The sequence below is a fragment of the Protomyctophum bolini genome (genome assembly GCF_963924005.1).
Source record: "Protomyctophum bolini genome assembly, chromosome: 4".
NCBI lineage: Eukaryota > Metazoa > Chordata > Actinopteri > Myctophiformes > Myctophidae > Protomyctophum > Protomyctophum bolini.
In genome coordinates this window covers 33,814,639-33,831,650 of record NC_137865.1, presented here as the reverse complement: position 1 = coordinate 33,831,650, position 17,012 = coordinate 33,814,639, and the positions used below count along the sequence as shown (strand labels likewise).

The following is a 17,012-nucleotide window of genomic DNA, read 5'->3' as shown; positions in this document are numbered from 1 at the left end:
CAGCAGGTTCAGCTGATTGCTTAAAACCCAACATTGTGAGACACGTTGGGTTTCTAAGCAGAGAGGGAGAGCACAAGTGAGGAAGGAAAGTCTGTAGAGTAGTCTGTCTGTGTGCCGAGATTATACACCCAAATATGGACACGTCAGTGCAAGTTGGTGTTCTTATAGGCAATGCACTGTTCTTTGCTTGCATGCATTTGACTAGCTAGCTAGAACATTGATAATACATTCTATAAATAGGCTGCTTGCTGTATGTAGTTTAGAAATCCTTTGTTCTACCTCCTCCATGTAGGCACCTCATTTCATTTGAAATAAGGCCCACAACCACTGTTATCAGCAAACTTGACATGGGTTAGTTAGTACTGATACGGTATGTTTACCACTTAAGCCAGACAGTTAGTAAAATGTTGGTTCCTATAAAGTTTGTAGGTGACCTAAAGTGGCACTGTTTATACTATAAATTATAGTATAAACAGTGCCACTTTAGGTCACCCAGGCCAGCGGTACCCCAAACAGACAGACGGAAAGACATACACAAGCGCCCAGTCATTGAAGCGGTTAGGCACCGCCCCAAAATAGCCAATCATCTGTCACAATGCAATGCGTTGAGAACTTGTAATCAGCCATTTCTGCCATTTCATTTTTTGTTTTGTTTTTAAACATGTTTTCCTTACATGTGTAGGAGTTACCGGCAGCTATGATTTTGCGCAACATATTTAAATGTTGTGACAGATCGGGTTTTGATATTTGATAATTCCATACTGTTTGTCTGTAATTAGTGGGCCAGGCTTTTTATGCCATATATCATGAACACAATATCCAATCAAACCCAAATTGGAATCGCATGTTGAGGGGCCTCTGTAGAGCGCACCTCCAAAGGCTCTTTTACTTATGCCCATAGGGGGTTGGCACAAATGTGAAAGGTTCAACTGTATGTCATAGAAATGCCATTTCCCCCCACAGCCGCTTCCTGTCGGCTGCAACCCACTAGTCACGACTGACACCAACATGGGTAGGCCACCCAGCCTGGTGAAGACCATTGCCATCCAGGCACTCTACCCCTGAGCCACAGGGGTAGAGTGCCTGGATGGGAACCGCAAGGTTGCCAGTTCGAACCTGGGCTCCCCCAGAGTCACTGTCGAAGTGTCCTTGAGCAAGACACTGAACTCCTAATTGCTCCCGATGTGCTAGTTGGTTTGGTGCCTTGCATGGTTTCCGCTGCGAGCGGTGTATGAATGTGTGTGTGAATGGGTGAATGTAATGCACAATTTATGTAAAGCGCCTTGGGTAAAGGCGCTATATAAATGCACCATTTATCTGAGGAGCACCCTCTTCCTGTTGTTTTTGCTGCTTAGCTGCCAGTCTTTTAGCCTTGTTCTGGAGATACCGTGCTTCGCCCTCCTTGAACTTATTTTTCTCTTCCTCTCCTTGAACTTTCAGGGGAGGGACGGGTAGAGGCTTGTGGTGTTGGTCTAGGGAAGTGTAGGTGAAGACTGCGGTGGCTGCACGATATTTCCCATGGTCGGCTTCCATGAATGATACAGAATCTACAAACACTTCAATCTGCATGGACTTGTCACTAGTGAAAATCATCCTTCCTGTTACAGTCACTACACTACCCTTCTTGATCTTGCGATGAAAGTTGATGGCATCCACACAGGCAGTGACGATGTTGGTGTTGCAGTGTCGAGCCGCTACAATGCCAGCCACCTCATCCATCAGCTTCATCGTCACACCTCCATGGGCCAAGTCATGCAGTGTGCAGTCAGATGGGCCGACCAGATGGATCAGACTAGACTGGCTGAAAGCAGCCGTGTGTTCCTCTGGTTCCAGTGCAGGAGGCGTCGCCGCCTCAACTCCCTCTTTAGTCTGCTGTCTGTCCATCTTCTGGGCCTCATATCGCTTCCTACCCTCCTCTTCCTGTTTTGGACTATCATACTTGATAGGAGGAACCTCCACTGTCTTGTCGACATTCGCCAGAGATAAGGGAACATACCACAGGGCTGCCGTATTGGTCAGTTGCTTCACACCCGAGAGTATGTTCTCTGACGTGATGCTGACCTGCACCTCCAACGAATGCTTGGAGGCGTAAGTTATCTTGGCACTAACATGGGCCACGTCTCCAATGAACATGGGGTACAGGAATTCGGTCTTCTCCACTCGTGCCAGCGCAGCCACACATCGGTCGCCACCCTGCGTGTTGCAGTGGCAAGTGGAAACGATGGTCCCCGCTTCCTCGATCATCTGCAGGATGGTACCTCCGTGTGTGTTGCCCAGGACGTTGGCGTCATCTGGGCGCATGAGCCTACATAACCGGATGGAAGACGCAGCCTTTCGCGGCTGTAACGCCGACATGAAGATGAGCTGTTTTTTTATTCTTTGTACAACACCTCGTAACATTTGTTTTTAAAGGCTGCTTTATAAATATAGACTTTAGTTTACCTTACCTTATCTGTTAAAGGCTTTGTTGGTCTGTTCCGTGTCTAGACAATATGTCCATATATAGACATACCCGATGTCAAATATGGACATGCCTGATGTCAGCACAAATCACTCATTGTGGTGAATGACGTCAAACCAGAGCTTGATCAGAGAAAGAGAGAGGGGGGGAGAGAGAGAGGTAGGGGAGAGAGAGAGAGGTAGGGGAGAGGCCAGAGGCCTATTTCTTTCACACAACACTGATCAACATGTCATGAAGTGACGCACTGTCAGCGCAATAACCCAAGCATCACCGGGCAAGCTGTTAACACTTGTCTTCTTGTCTTTTCTGTGTCTTTGTGTCTCAAGCCCCCAGGGCTTTTTTCAAATAATATAAGAAAGTGGCAAACATTTTGAAAATAGCTGATCTTCAAGCTCGCATTCGCGCAGTGAGGTGCTGTTGTGATCATGTAGATTGGCTATTTTCACTATACAGTATTTATCTGTGGAACCGTGTCAAACTACAGTAAATGTAATGCCTCAACTCAAACACTCCAAGGGCTTATCAGGCTGGGGGGTCCCCAGATCAAATATGATTATTTTTGGGGGTCGTGACCTGAAAAAGTTGAAAACCACTGCTCTATTGCATTATAGTTCCAAAACATTTTAGCTTGAGACCCAAAAGAGAAATGTGATGTCTCTCCTCGGGACACAAACTAGTGGAAACTAGAACAAGTGCCCCTCTGGGCACAGGTCTCCACCAGGCCAGGTCATGTTATTGTGGCCTCCTGGTGGCACTATAATAGGCCAATGTGAATAGGGTGGGATTTATTCCTCAGCCTAGTAGGAAAGTGCGTGAAAAATGTTCAAGTAAATTGCACGCTGCGTTCATGATTTGAGGCTTTTTATTCAAAACGGGCCAATCCTGCAAACTTTGGAAGTCAATGTTAGCCAATTTGGATGGAATATTAAATATGCATGGATTAGATCATACATGACTATAGAGATATTGTGTAACGATGTGCAGGATCTTTGGACAGAATCTGGAGGAGTAATATAAAAAATGTGTTTTACAAAAGTCGCCCTCTTGGTGGCGCTATAAAGGCAGATGTGAAAAATGCAGGGCAAAGGTTTTTCCTTGGCCTCTAGGGAGTGTGCATTCAATGTTTCACACAGATCAGTGCAGTTATAGGTAAAAATGTAAAAATCTGCCTCATGGTGGTGTTATAACAAGCTGTTCTGGAAAATTTGCGCTAATCGTCGTTGGCATCCAGGGAGTGTGTGTGCAAAGTTTGGCATCGACCGGGTTAACGGTGGCGGAGATTAGCTGGTAACGGACGGACGGACGGACACAAGGACACACAGACGGAGGGCAAAACATACTCTCTCTCTCGCCTAGTGGAGACAAGTTACAATCTGCAAGCTCACAGCTTGTAGATCATCAGCACAAGAACATTTCCTTTCATTCTTTTTGGTAGTCAATGGTGTCTTGTGTCTTTCTAGGGAGGAAATAACTTCAATATAAATGCAAGCCTACATGAATCATTTCAAATTATGTTTTCTTTTTGTTGCTTCTGTTCTTTATAATTATACAGTTCAAACATGCAGTAGCCTACTGATGAAAAGGGCAGTTGTCTGAAATCCTTTGGCATCTGCCAGCACAGTGTGGTCTGACATTGTAATATGTATTGTTGAAGCTATTCCCATTCTCTGCAGAATGAAGAAAATAACATATTGACTAACAAAACCTAATAGACGTGTTAGAGAGGACAAAGTGCCGCCACTCTCTCAGACAGCCATAATGAAATGTCCATGTAATTAGCTGTGAAGGAACATATTTGGGGCGCCAGATCCTGAAACAATAAGCCTTGTTGGCCCACTAAAATGTCTTCATCTATGATTATCATTTTATGTGACTATTAGTGGTAGATAATCATACATTGTGGACATACTAGGCTTGGCCTGTCTGCCAGAAAGGAACATTCCAGTCAGGCAGTGCCCAGGATCTTTTCTTTTTTTTCTCTTTGTCTTTCGCCTCATTTGGGAAATCTTCCAAGACGGCTAGGCATTAAACTATATTTTTCACTTAAACACTGCAATTACAAAAGGTCATATCTTTTCTGCATTCACAATATTGTTCCTCGTAGATGATATATGAGTATGACAGCTCATTATATTACCCGTTTTTAGTAGAATACGCCTATAGATCTGAGAATTCACTCACTGCTCTGTTTTGAGAGTTAAAGGAGAATTCCATACTAAAAGGCTTTCTTACCTTTCTTTGTAGTTGTTACGTCCCCACCAAAGAGGTCCAGGTGTTATTTTGTGCAAAAGCTCCTTATTGGCTATTTCCCCTACCATAAGCCCTAAATGAATTGCATTGAATTGAATGGGAATTGAATGGGGCTATGGGGTGTTGTGCTAATTCGCAGCTTCTTCGGTTCACAAAATAGACACAAGGGTATACCTGTACATACATATAGACTTATATCAGGTGCAATGGGACAGAGCCATTGGTGTATCAATTCTATTGACCGGGTGTGGTTTAAGGTTTGTTCCTGTGCCCCAAGAGAGAAAAACCTGACCCTAACCCTGTTCCCCTGGTCTGGGGGCAGAGGGCAGGTGGAGCGCCTCCCATTGTGGTGACGCAGCAGGGTTCCAGCCTGTCCCAGGAGCCGCCTGACGTCTCCTGGCTTCCTTATCTTAATGACCACTAACCGTTAATGCTCTGTGTCAGCTCTGCGGCTACAAGGAAGGGACAGGAAAAGAGGGAGAGAGAGAGAGAGAGAGAGAGAGGAGGGGGGAGAGAAGAGAGAGTGAGGAGCAAGAGAGACAGAGTCAGAGAGCAAGATAGAGAGAGAGAGAGAGAGAGAGAGAGAGAGAGAAGGGCCTCAGATAGAAAATTCCTGACAGCTGATAAGAGAGAGAAGGAGATCCAGTTTACTGCACAGATAGGACAGGAATGTGCAGCCATATGATTATGACTGGGCCCATAACTGCACTGCCCCTATCTGTGCCTGCCAAGGCCCATCACCGCTGACTGCCTGCATGCGAGCCAACATCCTTGTTTCCCAGAAGAAAAAAAACTCTGGATTGGGAGAGCTCCCTCATGACTGTGCCTCTACCACACTTTCACTAACTTTTGCTCTGTTGTAATATCATAGCCCAGTAATTATGCCGTTAGCATAGAGCAGCACACAGCCCCTTATGAGAGCACTCTGTACCTGACAGGGGAGTAGTCTATATACAGTATGTATGGCTATTAGATTGTTGCATTATAAAATATTCATATACGTGACAGCGTCTCTATTTTTAGCAATCAGCGTGATCAGGCTACGTGGTCGGCAACAGGAATGAATTAATCTTTTCCCCGTCGGCGTGCATTACTTCAGCATGAAATATAGGTCTGCAACAATGGCAACAAAATAGGCTTGAGAGGAAATGGAATCCTGCTCAGACAGCACGGCATAGCACGGCCAGGCAGGCAGACAGGGGCACGGCAGAGCACGGCCAGGCAGGCAGGCAGGCAGACATGGCATTTTAGCCGTGCAAACCGAGCTCCCAGCTTTTTAATTTACGATAAATCACGGCGAATGGATGCAACCTTAAAAAGGCCTGTGTAGACTGCCGTCTCTCGGCCAGAGACAGAGAGAGGGTGCAGGGTGCAGAAGATTGGGTTAGTCAGTGGGATCTCAGGCTGCCTGTGGATCAGTCTCCCTCTCAGCTGTCTCCAGAGGAAATCAAACAAGCCTGTGTGCGGTTCATTATTCAGTCAGTCGACTCAGCAGCGGAGAACTCTGGCGACATGGCCATTTACTGAGAGTCTCTCCACTGACCCCTGCTCCATGTAGCCACAGCCAGAGCATGGCCAATCAGCAATGCAAGAACGGAGGATTCTCCATCTTATGCAATGCTACCGTGGTTGGTTTCCACTTCAAATCAACGCTATACATTTTATCAAGGGTGATTCTTCCGCAGGTTTGACAACCAGATAGCCGAATGGTTAGGCTGCGTACCACATAGGCAGTATGTTTCCGGGTGCAATTTCCGGGCGTGGAATGATATTTGTTGCAAGTCATTCCACTACTCTTTACCCCAGTTTCCTGACTCTGTCTGTCAGTGACTAATATCAATAAAGCACAAATTAAAAAAAAGAAAGGTTTGACCTTCCTCTTGCTTCAGGAATGGATTTGTATCCGCTCACCTCTCACAACCCCCTCCATCTCCCCGCTCACCTCTCACAACCCCCTCCATCTCCCCGCTCACCTCTCACAACCCCCTCCATCTCCCCGCTCACCTCTCACAACCCTCCATCTCCCCGCTCACCTCTCACAACCCCCTCCATCTCCCCGCTCACCTCTCACAACCCCCTCCATCTCCCCGATCTGTGCCAACGTGAGCTTTTGTGTCTGAGACGCCAACATATGGAAGGAGACAGTGGAGTGGAGGAGGACTATGTGTATGTGTGTGTGTGTGTGTGTGTGTGTGTGTGTGTGTGTGTGTGTGTGTGTGTGTGTGTGTGTGTGTGGGGGGGGGGGGGGGGGTGTCCAGGTCTCTGTTGTTTGTTCACCTCCTGTAGTACAAAGCTCTACGTGGCGACCCAACTCCTATGAGGCCAGACATACAGTAGACACATACAGCTGACAGGAAACAGCGGGTCAAGCGTACTAGCTCGCAACCTCATGAACTTCATCCACCTCAGCCTTTATGTGAAGGGGAAAGACGAGAAGAGGGCGGAGTGGAGAACGGCACGTACACATTATTTTATACAGGAGTAGACGTTACAGGGTGATGGCGTCCATTAGGCTGGGTTTCTATACAATAAAGATAAATCAAATGTTTGTTTTGAGGACTTAAACAAACATTAGCACCCGTTGCTTAAACAAATATTATGTTGTAATTGATGGCTTTCATTATAGCATTGCAACATATGAGGAATAGAAAGCCTGCAGTTTCTATTAGCTTGAATTCCCCATCGAATCCCCCACTGGTAGACGGCTTTCTGAACTGCCCACAACTATATGAGACACAGACTCAGAAATGAATTGTGGCATTTTATCATGAACATTAGAGTGAGGACCAATTATAATGAAGATATGTTGAAAAGTGGTGAAGTGGTCCTTTAAGTTATAGAATATACACACAGACTATGATGACGATGATGATGATGATGATGATGATGATGATGACGATGATGATGACGATGATGATGACGATGATGACGATGATGACGATGATGATGACGATGATGACGACGATGATGACGATGATGACGATGATGACGACGATGATGACGATGATGATGATGATGATGACGATGATGACGATGATGACAACGATGATGATGATGATGACGATGATGACGATGATGATGACGATGATGACGATGATGATGACGATGATGATGTTGGTGGTGGTGGTGGTGGTGATGATGATGATGATGATGATGATGACGATGATGATGACGATGATGATGATGATGATGATGACGATGATGACGATGATGACGATGATGATGATGACGATGATGACGACGATGATGACGATGATGACGATGATGATGATGGTGGTGGTGGTGGTGGTGGTGGTGATGATGATGATGATGATGCAACATAACCACACAACACGCTGGGGAAGTGTCAGGCTTGAGGTATTTTCCCATCCCTGCACATCTCTGTCTTGTGAACAATAGCATTGTGTGCTGACTGCTGAGCCCTCGCGGTGCTATCTGCTTCATCACACCCTGATGATAGTGTGGGAGACTGGCGTCTGGGCTGGGCCGATAGCAGTCGGGCACTCTCTGACTCGCGACATGCAGCAGAGCATGACTTTGTGTGTGGGGCGGAGCAGCAGGGGCAGTAGGTGATTGGACGCTCTTGTGGTCTTCTGTGAGAAAAGGCAAAAAACTAAAAAATATATCAAACCAGTCAGCTCGTGGTGTGCTGCTGAAGACAGGATGGCACCAGCCAGCCAGGCACGATGCTGCCCAGAGGCTATCTGCACCATCTCTCTCAGGCCAGTTTGCGTTTGTCATGGGCCTGAGTCACAGTCAGTGCCAGTGGCTGCTGGACTAGCTGATTCAGGTATATGAGAAATGGTTTACACTTTCCATCACCTTCACACAGTCCTTTAAAGTAGTGCTTTTCAACCACCTTCCTTGAGGGGGTTCCAGGTGTTCCCCAGCTAAATGATGGAGAGGTGGTAACAAAATGGACCCTAATAGATCTTTAACTCTTGAGAGTGCAAAATTAAACCAAACAGTCCATTTGGTTTCATTTTACACTCTCAAGACTTACATTATTGTTCAACATCTGCATTACTTAATTTACAAGAAGTCAACACAATTAGAGAATGGAGAAGATTTGTTATGTCTCATGGTACCAACATCAATACAGCAAGTTTGTGGTCTGAGAGTCGAAATGTCATCAAATGGTGGTCCGTGGCTCAAATCAAATGCCAAATAAATAATGGTCCTTGATATGAAAAGGGTTGAAAAGGAACCTATAGCCTTCATCTTTCAGAGGACAGAGTGGTGGAACACCACCACCAAACGCACAGACACCACCACCAAGAACCCCCATTCATGGCAAACCGCTGATTTGTGCCGAGCACACAATGGGGCCTGTACTTGGACATCTTTTAAACTACACCTTCTGCTATACTCTCATCCTCCATTATCCCCTGGCCTACATAGGCAGCTGCTTTAAGCGGCCATCTGCGTCTGCCCGCCAGGCTCAAGCAAGACAACAGAAATAGGAAAAGGTGTCAAGCACTCAGAGCCGTGAGTGCTCAGAGAGATTCAGAGAGTGGCATCTCTGAATCACAGCAACGGGTATGACTAACAGATGTAAATGTATACGTTTTTTTGTAATGGTGCCTGCCTGGCACAAGGGGGGATAGTTTTCCCCCTATCAGCTGAATAACTTTCAAATGAGATGGAGGAGCGAGAGCAATAAACCATTGCTTCATCCGCTGGGGAAGTCACTGATGAGACGTCTGAGTGTGTTCAGGCACGGTTTTAAAACACTGTGAATCAGCTCATTGTACTGATAATTATAATGGAAGGGTTTTTTTTCTCTGTACAGGAACAGGGCATGCCATAAACTGACAGCGGTGTGTGTTGGCGCTCAGCAAAGCTGAGCCAGTCTGAGCTGGCAAGATCGTAAAAAAGCCAAAAGGAATGCCAACGTGGGCCTGTAATGGAGGAGAGGAAAACTCACAAAAACGCGGGCACGACGCTTTCTCAGCAGAGGCAGCAAGGATTGTGCGTGTGTATCGTGCGTGTTTAAACAATTATCTCTATTATGTATTGCTTTGCTTTTACTTCACTTTATTGGTTTATTTGGACGGGACAGAGTATATTAATGAACATTATATAAAATTGGAGCGTAAATACACCGGATTTAGCAGAGATGCTATTTTCCATCCTTAATCCCCCGGACTAAACAAAACTGACATAACAAGGCATGAGAGGACAGCATACTCTCATAGAGTTGAGAGAAATAAGAAATAAAACCATTGCTACGGTATTCCTACTATTACACTACTACATTCCTACTACACTATTGTGGACTGAGAGTCATATGTGATAACAAGACTGGTTGTTTTTTAACCAATTGTCCTTTAGAAGCTGTGGAAGTGGGGATCTCCCTGAGTGTGACAGGGAGCTCATTCCAGTATTGACAACCTTTGAACATTTTGACTGAAGGTAGACTTTCTGCCATAGCATAGACCTCACAGTCACCCCTGGATACAGATCTGGTATCATAACCGCTGTCTCTCTTCATGTGTATAAACTCCTCGAGAGGAGGACCTGTGGTGGTTATAGGCATGTAGACTCCTCACGGCAAATTTCAAAGTACTGTATTGTTTGTTTCCGTAGTGACTAAAGCACTCTCATAAGTATCTTAGTTGATCTTTTGAACCACAAAAGAGATGAGCACCCTATGGGATGTTTACACTTGAATCTCCACCATAAATAAACTGCTTTAGTATCTATGAGATGTGCTTGGTTCATCTATATCAGCCCCCAGCTTTACAGTTGTGGTAATGGAAAGCATACCAGTACCCCTGCAGTTAGCTACAGAAATTCTAGGAAAATTCAGTTGTCACTCCATGGGGCCTTGGGCCTTGACTTCTAAGTCTGACTGCAGTATCGCGGAGCCACCTGGGAAGCGTTGGTTGTAAGGCGATCCCAAGTCGTAACGCTTGTCATACCCTGCTCCAGGAGCTTGTAGCCGGGACCGGCCGCGGCATCTCTCCAGCTCTGAAACTTATCAGGGAATTCTCCGTGGGAGATCCAGTGTGGCCGTCATGCAAAATACCATCACAGTTGAAAAGAAGGAAAAAAAAGAAGAAAAAAAGAAATGGGGAGAAAGTGCAAGCGGAACGACAATCACTCGTGAAAGGCGGCCATGAAGCAGGCAAGGCTGCAACTGTTTCAGAGCCTGGAGCTGAACTCTTGCCTTTGTGTCAGGCCCCTCTCCATCTCTCTTTCATCTCAGCCTCAGCCGTCCGGCACACCAGCCCCCTACCAAACGACCTGACATCTGAGCCTCAATGCTGTTATTCCACCTCCCCTTCCAGAAATGCGTGGGCCATATATTTCAGTTGAGACATGGCTTCCTCTAAACCAGCAAAGTAAGTTTGAGCACCCTGTTGTTGCCCACTTGTTTGCAGATGAGAGAAGAAGAAAAAGATAGACCTTCAATTGTACTCCTGCAATAAGGAATGCAAATCTCGCACCTGGGGGGGGGGGGGGGGGGTGATAAGTCACTATACCTGGCTTACGGACTCTGTTGCTTTTCTGCGCTAATATGTGTAAAAGAGTCAAAGACAGAACTCTCTAACGCAAGGCTTGGAAGTCCGATGAGGCTCTGTGTGTGTGTGTGTGTGTGTGTGTGTGTGAGTGTGTGTGTGTGTGTGTGTAATTCTCCTCTGTCACGGCAACATGGTGTGAGTGCTCACATTCACAGCACTCAGATTTCTCTGGGAGTGGTATTGTTAACGGAATTGCTGTCTTTATTGTTCCTTTCATGACCGCTTTTGGCACAGATATTGTGTGTGTGTGTGTGTGTGTGTGTGTGTGTGTGTGTGTGTGTGTGTGTGTGTGTGTGTGTGTGTGTGTGTGTGTGTGTGTGTGTGTGTGTGTGTGTGTGTGTGTGTGTGTGTGTGTGTGTGTGCGTGTGTGCACATGTTTGTTTGTGAACCTAAAGCCCAGATATGTGGTGTGTAAGGCATACCCATGTGCTCATGTGAGCTGACAGTGCCATTGCATGTTAAAAGTGTCTACGAATTCCTGCGATACAGTATGCCCATTCATCCTGAGCAGTCCACAATGCCCCCCTCCCCTCCCCCGGGCACATGAATATAGCCCAACTACAAGTTATTAATGTTATCCACCAAGCCCAGTGATCACAGCGACATCTTGTTCTGCATTCCTTTGGCGTGCCATGAAGGGAGTATGTTTGTGTTGGTGCTGGCACGGGCCTCTCTCGTCTGTATTTGTGAGTGTTTCTGCCTTTCAAAACGCACACTTGATCGTGATTGTGTAACTGTGCAGCACGGAGGCGAGGATATTGAAAGCAGATGTGGCCTCTTAAGATTTGAGATGGGGGGGGGGGGGGGGGCTTGGCCTATCATTGGGGGGTTCCACAGCTGAGTTATACTTAGTTGCGAGCAGGTATCACACACCGAAATGAGCTTTTAGATCGGCTATTTTCTATGTGCACAACTAAGTATAAATAAATCATAAGAGTATACATTTAAAAGGTGGCTGGGGTAGGTTGTGGTTGTGGAGTCGGGTGGGGAGTTTGTGGATCAGCCTGAGGGCAGTGTTTCCACCATGTTCGAGGCATAACAAGATACAGGGGGAGTTCACATGGCCTGAGGCTGTGGGGCAATTCTGTTTTCAGCTCCACACTAATTTTAACATTTGATATTGCTGCCATGAGGCCATACCTGTACCACCACTACCTTTTGGGTGATTCCCATTCATTTTAGTTACTCATCTACCCACCACCCCCACCACTTGAGTTTCTTCTTTTTTTTGTTATCAAATGTTTTTTATTTAAGACAATAAATCACAATAAGATACGTTAACACCATGAATGACTAAAGAAAACAAAACACACTAGTAGGCCATAAATGGCCAACTAGTGCGCAAGCAGAGCGTGCAAGTACTTTCGACCGCTGTAAACTGTCAAATCTCAGTATCTCTGTGAAGGAACGTTTGAAATGTATAATTATTAGGTGTAACTATTTGCTACCTACCTACTTTATGCATATAAACACCTAGTATTATTAAGTATGGTTCAAGTTTCTATCTATATAGTCATACGTATACTATATACATAATCAGTAAAATAAAATAGCAAATTGTGCCTGATCTGCTGGGACCAGAGTATGTGGTGTGTATATGTATGACTAGCTCTCAATGATGACGTAAGACATACGTATACATATACATATACTATATAGAGTATGTAGTTGTAAGTTGATTAGCGGTATACTGTGGTTACTTTGCGCCAAAAACCGTGACAGCCAACCCGCCATTTGATGCGTATGCAAATAAAACAGCAGATTTGTGCCTGGTTTGCTGCGACCAGATTACATAAATGACCATATTTCTTACATCATCATTGAGAGCTAGTCATACATATACACACCACGTATTCTGGTCCCAGCAGATCAGGCACAATTTGCTATTTTATTTTACTGATTATGTATATAGTATACGTATGACTAGCTCTAAATGATGACGTAAGACATACGTATACATATACTATATAGAGTATGTAGTTGTAAGTTGATTAGCGGTATACTGTGGTTACTTTGCGCCAGAAACCGTGACAGCCAACCCGCCATTTGATGCATATGCAAATAAAACAGCAGATTTGTGCCTTGTTTGCTGGGACCAGATTACATACATGACCATATTTCTTACGTCATCATTGAGAGCTAGTCATACATATACACACCACGTACTCTGGTCCCAGCAGATCAGGCACAATTTGCTATTTTATTTTACTGATTATGTATATAGTATACGTATGACTAGCTCTAAATGATGACGTAAGATATACATATACATATACATATACTATATAGAGTATGTAGAATTGTACTCATTATTGCCTCGCTCTCATAATAACAAACCCCCAACACCCTCGTGTGGACTCGGGGTGACAGTGGAAATGACGCCATCTGAGCCTTGTTTTATCTGTGACAGGTCTCAGCATAAGGGGGGGGGGGGGGGGGGAGTCGGTAGAGACACTTCCTTGTGAAAGTATAGGAATGCAAAGCATTCCCCACAATGCCACACTGCTACAATTACTCCAGCGCCTGGTTCCGGGCCAAGACAATGAGACGACAGCTTGTGGTATTATGGGGAGAGCAGCTCGACTCCCATCTCTCCTGCTCCACGCGTAGAACAACCCACTCTACACAGGCTGAGCAGCGCTCACAGTGAGCTGCACTGTGATTCTGTCTCCCAGACCCCACCCATTTTGTATGTAGGTCTACTGTGCACGGAACGATGCAATGTGTGTAACTCCATCTGTTATTCCAATCAGTTGGTTTCGAAAATGTCGTAACCTGATAAAAGCTTACATTACATTGCATGGCTGTAGGGAATGCAGCAGGATGTCATAGAACATTGTGTGTGTGTGTGTGTGTGTGTGTGTGTGTGTGTGTGTGCGTGTGTGCGTGTGCGTTTGTGTGTGCGTGCGTGTGTGTGTGCGCCTGCGCACATGTGTGCATGGCCGTGTGAATGTGTCAGTCCACGTTAACCCTCCCAGCTCTGAGTGTCTCCTGGACAGCCATCCCTGTCTGTGCTCTCTTCCACCACACACTGATGTGGTTGACTGATAGTTTTCACTCTCACTTGGCAATTAACTGGCGCTGCCCTTTTCTCTGAAAAAAAATGAGACAGAAAGGAAAAAGAGGGGGGGATTAGCCTGGCAAGAGTGGGAACGAGGGACACAAGGGTGAGGGGGAATGGGGTAGGTGGGTCAGAGCGACAGTGGCGGGGGGGGCTGCTGCCAGAGTGTCTGCCTCCCCGGGACTTGTTCACAGCCGCCAAGGGCCGCCGCCTGCCCTCCCGCCCCTGTTATCAGCTGGCTCAGCAGAGGCAGAGACGTGGCTAAACAAGGCGCTGTTTATCATGCGCCGACTGTATTTTCACTGCACATCCCGGCCGGCCGAGCCGCGGCACCACCGTGGCACCACTGCGGCACCACTCAAATCTGCCCGGCTCTGCAAAGAAAAGGCCCAGCAGACCTGCTCGCAACAACAGTCTGCACAGAGGTGCCCACGCTGCAGATCAATGGGCGACACAGTGTCCCAACGCTGCAGACCCAACAACCAGCCCCCCCACCTCAACACCTCCCTGACCTCACCCTACAAACCCCCAGCCCGTCCGTGCTATTCCCTTTCAGCACAATTTCACTGTCTCTGTGCATGTCTCGCTCCGCTTTTCTTTTTTCCTGCTCGTATAAAACATGTTTATACTAAGCTCGTAGCTCACACACCACTGTACATGTGGATTAGTAATTCCCGTAGCAGCCCATTTGAAGTAAACCTGCTAGGCCTAGAGTTGAGTTGAGGAGATTACTTTACAGTCGTTATTGCAGTAGTCACTGCACGCAATCAGGATGTTTGTCATGTCAATAGTGTAGAACTTTCTGCAGTATCAGAGATTTTTATGAATGTGTCATACCATGACCTCAAGTAAAGGAAGAGTCTTGATATCACTAGCAGTGTTCAGCAACAGCAACCCTTGTGTTTCACTTACCATCTTCACTACATGTTTTCAGTATCTCATTGAGATCATCTACAGTATATGTCTATAGTGGTTCTGTTATCCTGTCAAGATGCCAGCCAGACATGCTGACTTTTACACATTTGGCTGCCTCTATTTTCCCCAGACTGTGAAATTGTTACATTCACCATCTCTTCATTCTAACATAAAGCTGAACAGCATCACTGGTGGGGTTTTTAGCCCATAAATACAGAGTATGTCAAAGTCGCACCAGTCTCAGCAGTGTGAGAATCTTGCGCCCCTCCAGAGGGCCTCGGAGAGGGAGAGAGAGAGAGAGAGAGAGAGAGGGAGAGAGCAGTTGATCTGTCAGCCTTCTCCTCCCTGTCCCGGCCTTATCTGTGAGCCAAGGAGCCCTGACTCCAGACAGCGCAGACAGTGCTATCTTACTGGGCCATGTCTCTATATACACAAGGAAATCACCCACTCCTCATGAAGAAATGAAAGCTGACTTCAGACATCCTGCCTCCTTGCTGGAAAAAACAAAAACAGCCAGATATTTTGAAAGGCTAATTCAGATTGAGAACAGTCACACACTGAATAAAAAACAATAAAAACACTGTAGGCTTTAAGTATTAGAACAAATCCCTCTAAGCATGTCAGAGTCAGGGACAATGTCTTTGTTGTGGCTTAGGCTGTCTTGGCCTGTAGCCCAGGCCATTTATCTAAGAGGCATGACACAAGCAGTTGTGTTTCATTCAGGCTTTCCACACAGCAAAATCCTGAGAGATATAACCGCTCGTATGTAAAAATGGGCACGGAAGGTACATTTTTACACATTTTTACATCTCAGGGTTAAATTAACACTCAAGATTTTACTGCGCAGAGGACAAGCTAGTTTACTGCAGAGGCCTTGCCATCCACTAGCCTTCTTCTTCCTGTCAGAGTGGCATCAAATAAATACAACATAGCACACAGTCACACACACCTATATGTGTTGTACAATCAGTTGTGTTGATACCTTTGAATGATGTGATACTGGCCGGGGGTAATGAGGTCTGTGAGTTTGTACTGCGACTATGGCACATATGAGACATACAGTATCATTTAACCACTTAAACCCTATACTTTGTTTACTCCCCCCCCCCACCCCGGACTCTATCTTTGGCTCCTTTTCCCCTCGTCACCAAATCTCTTCTGCTATTTTTGCAGAATGTTTGCTATGACCGGATAGGGATGCTCAAGGGTTCAAGATTTTAATGTTTTGTGGTGAGTTGGTCGTGTTTCTTTAGACTTGCGAGAAGTTGCGACAATATGCAGACAGACACACGGAAAGTCAATCCGTTGCGGACAGACTTCCAGGCAGACAGTGCCATGTAGACGGACAAATGGTCCATGTGGACAGACACATGGTGGAGTGCAAACAGCACAGTGCTGGAGGCAATAGGTGAGGGGTCAGAGGTCACAGTGAAGGGAGCATCGCATGGCTGACCTCTCCACGGGACTGACTGTTCCACAGTGTTGACTTCACATTGCCCTCGACTCCGCAACGACTGGCACCCTCGGTTTTGGTCAACCTGGCTCGACGGAGCTCAACTGCGTACGGGCGAGCCCAAAAAGGATTCCTCTCCGTGGCTCAGCAGAGATCCATCTCAAGGGGGGGCTTGTCGTCCACAGACATTGATACTTTGGTGGCAGAATATGCTGACTTATCAACGCTACTAGATGAAACACGTGTTTGGGATTCCTGGAGAGCGCTTGGAGTTTCCATGTCAGTCAGTCTCATCTCCGCTGGAGACGTCCGTTTCACACCTCCCAGGCTCCCAAATAATGTGCT

General features: G+C 46.2%; 1 protein-coding gene across 1 annotated transcript; it reads right to left on the bottom strand.

Moving 5' to 3' along the window:
- Positions 1-1,296: 1,296 nt before the first annotated feature.
- On the bottom strand, positions 1,297-2,355 carry LOC308314554 (cytosolic acyl coenzyme A thioester hydrolase-like; the record flags this gene model as incomplete). Its single annotated transcript, XM_080762184.1, has 1 exon — positions 1,297-2,355. The coding sequence occupies one exon, from the start codon at positions 2,353-2,355 to the stop codon at positions 1,297-1,299; it is 1,059 nt and encodes a 352-aa protein (XP_080618310.1).
- Between the last annotated feature and the right edge of the window lie 14,657 nt (positions 2,356-17,012).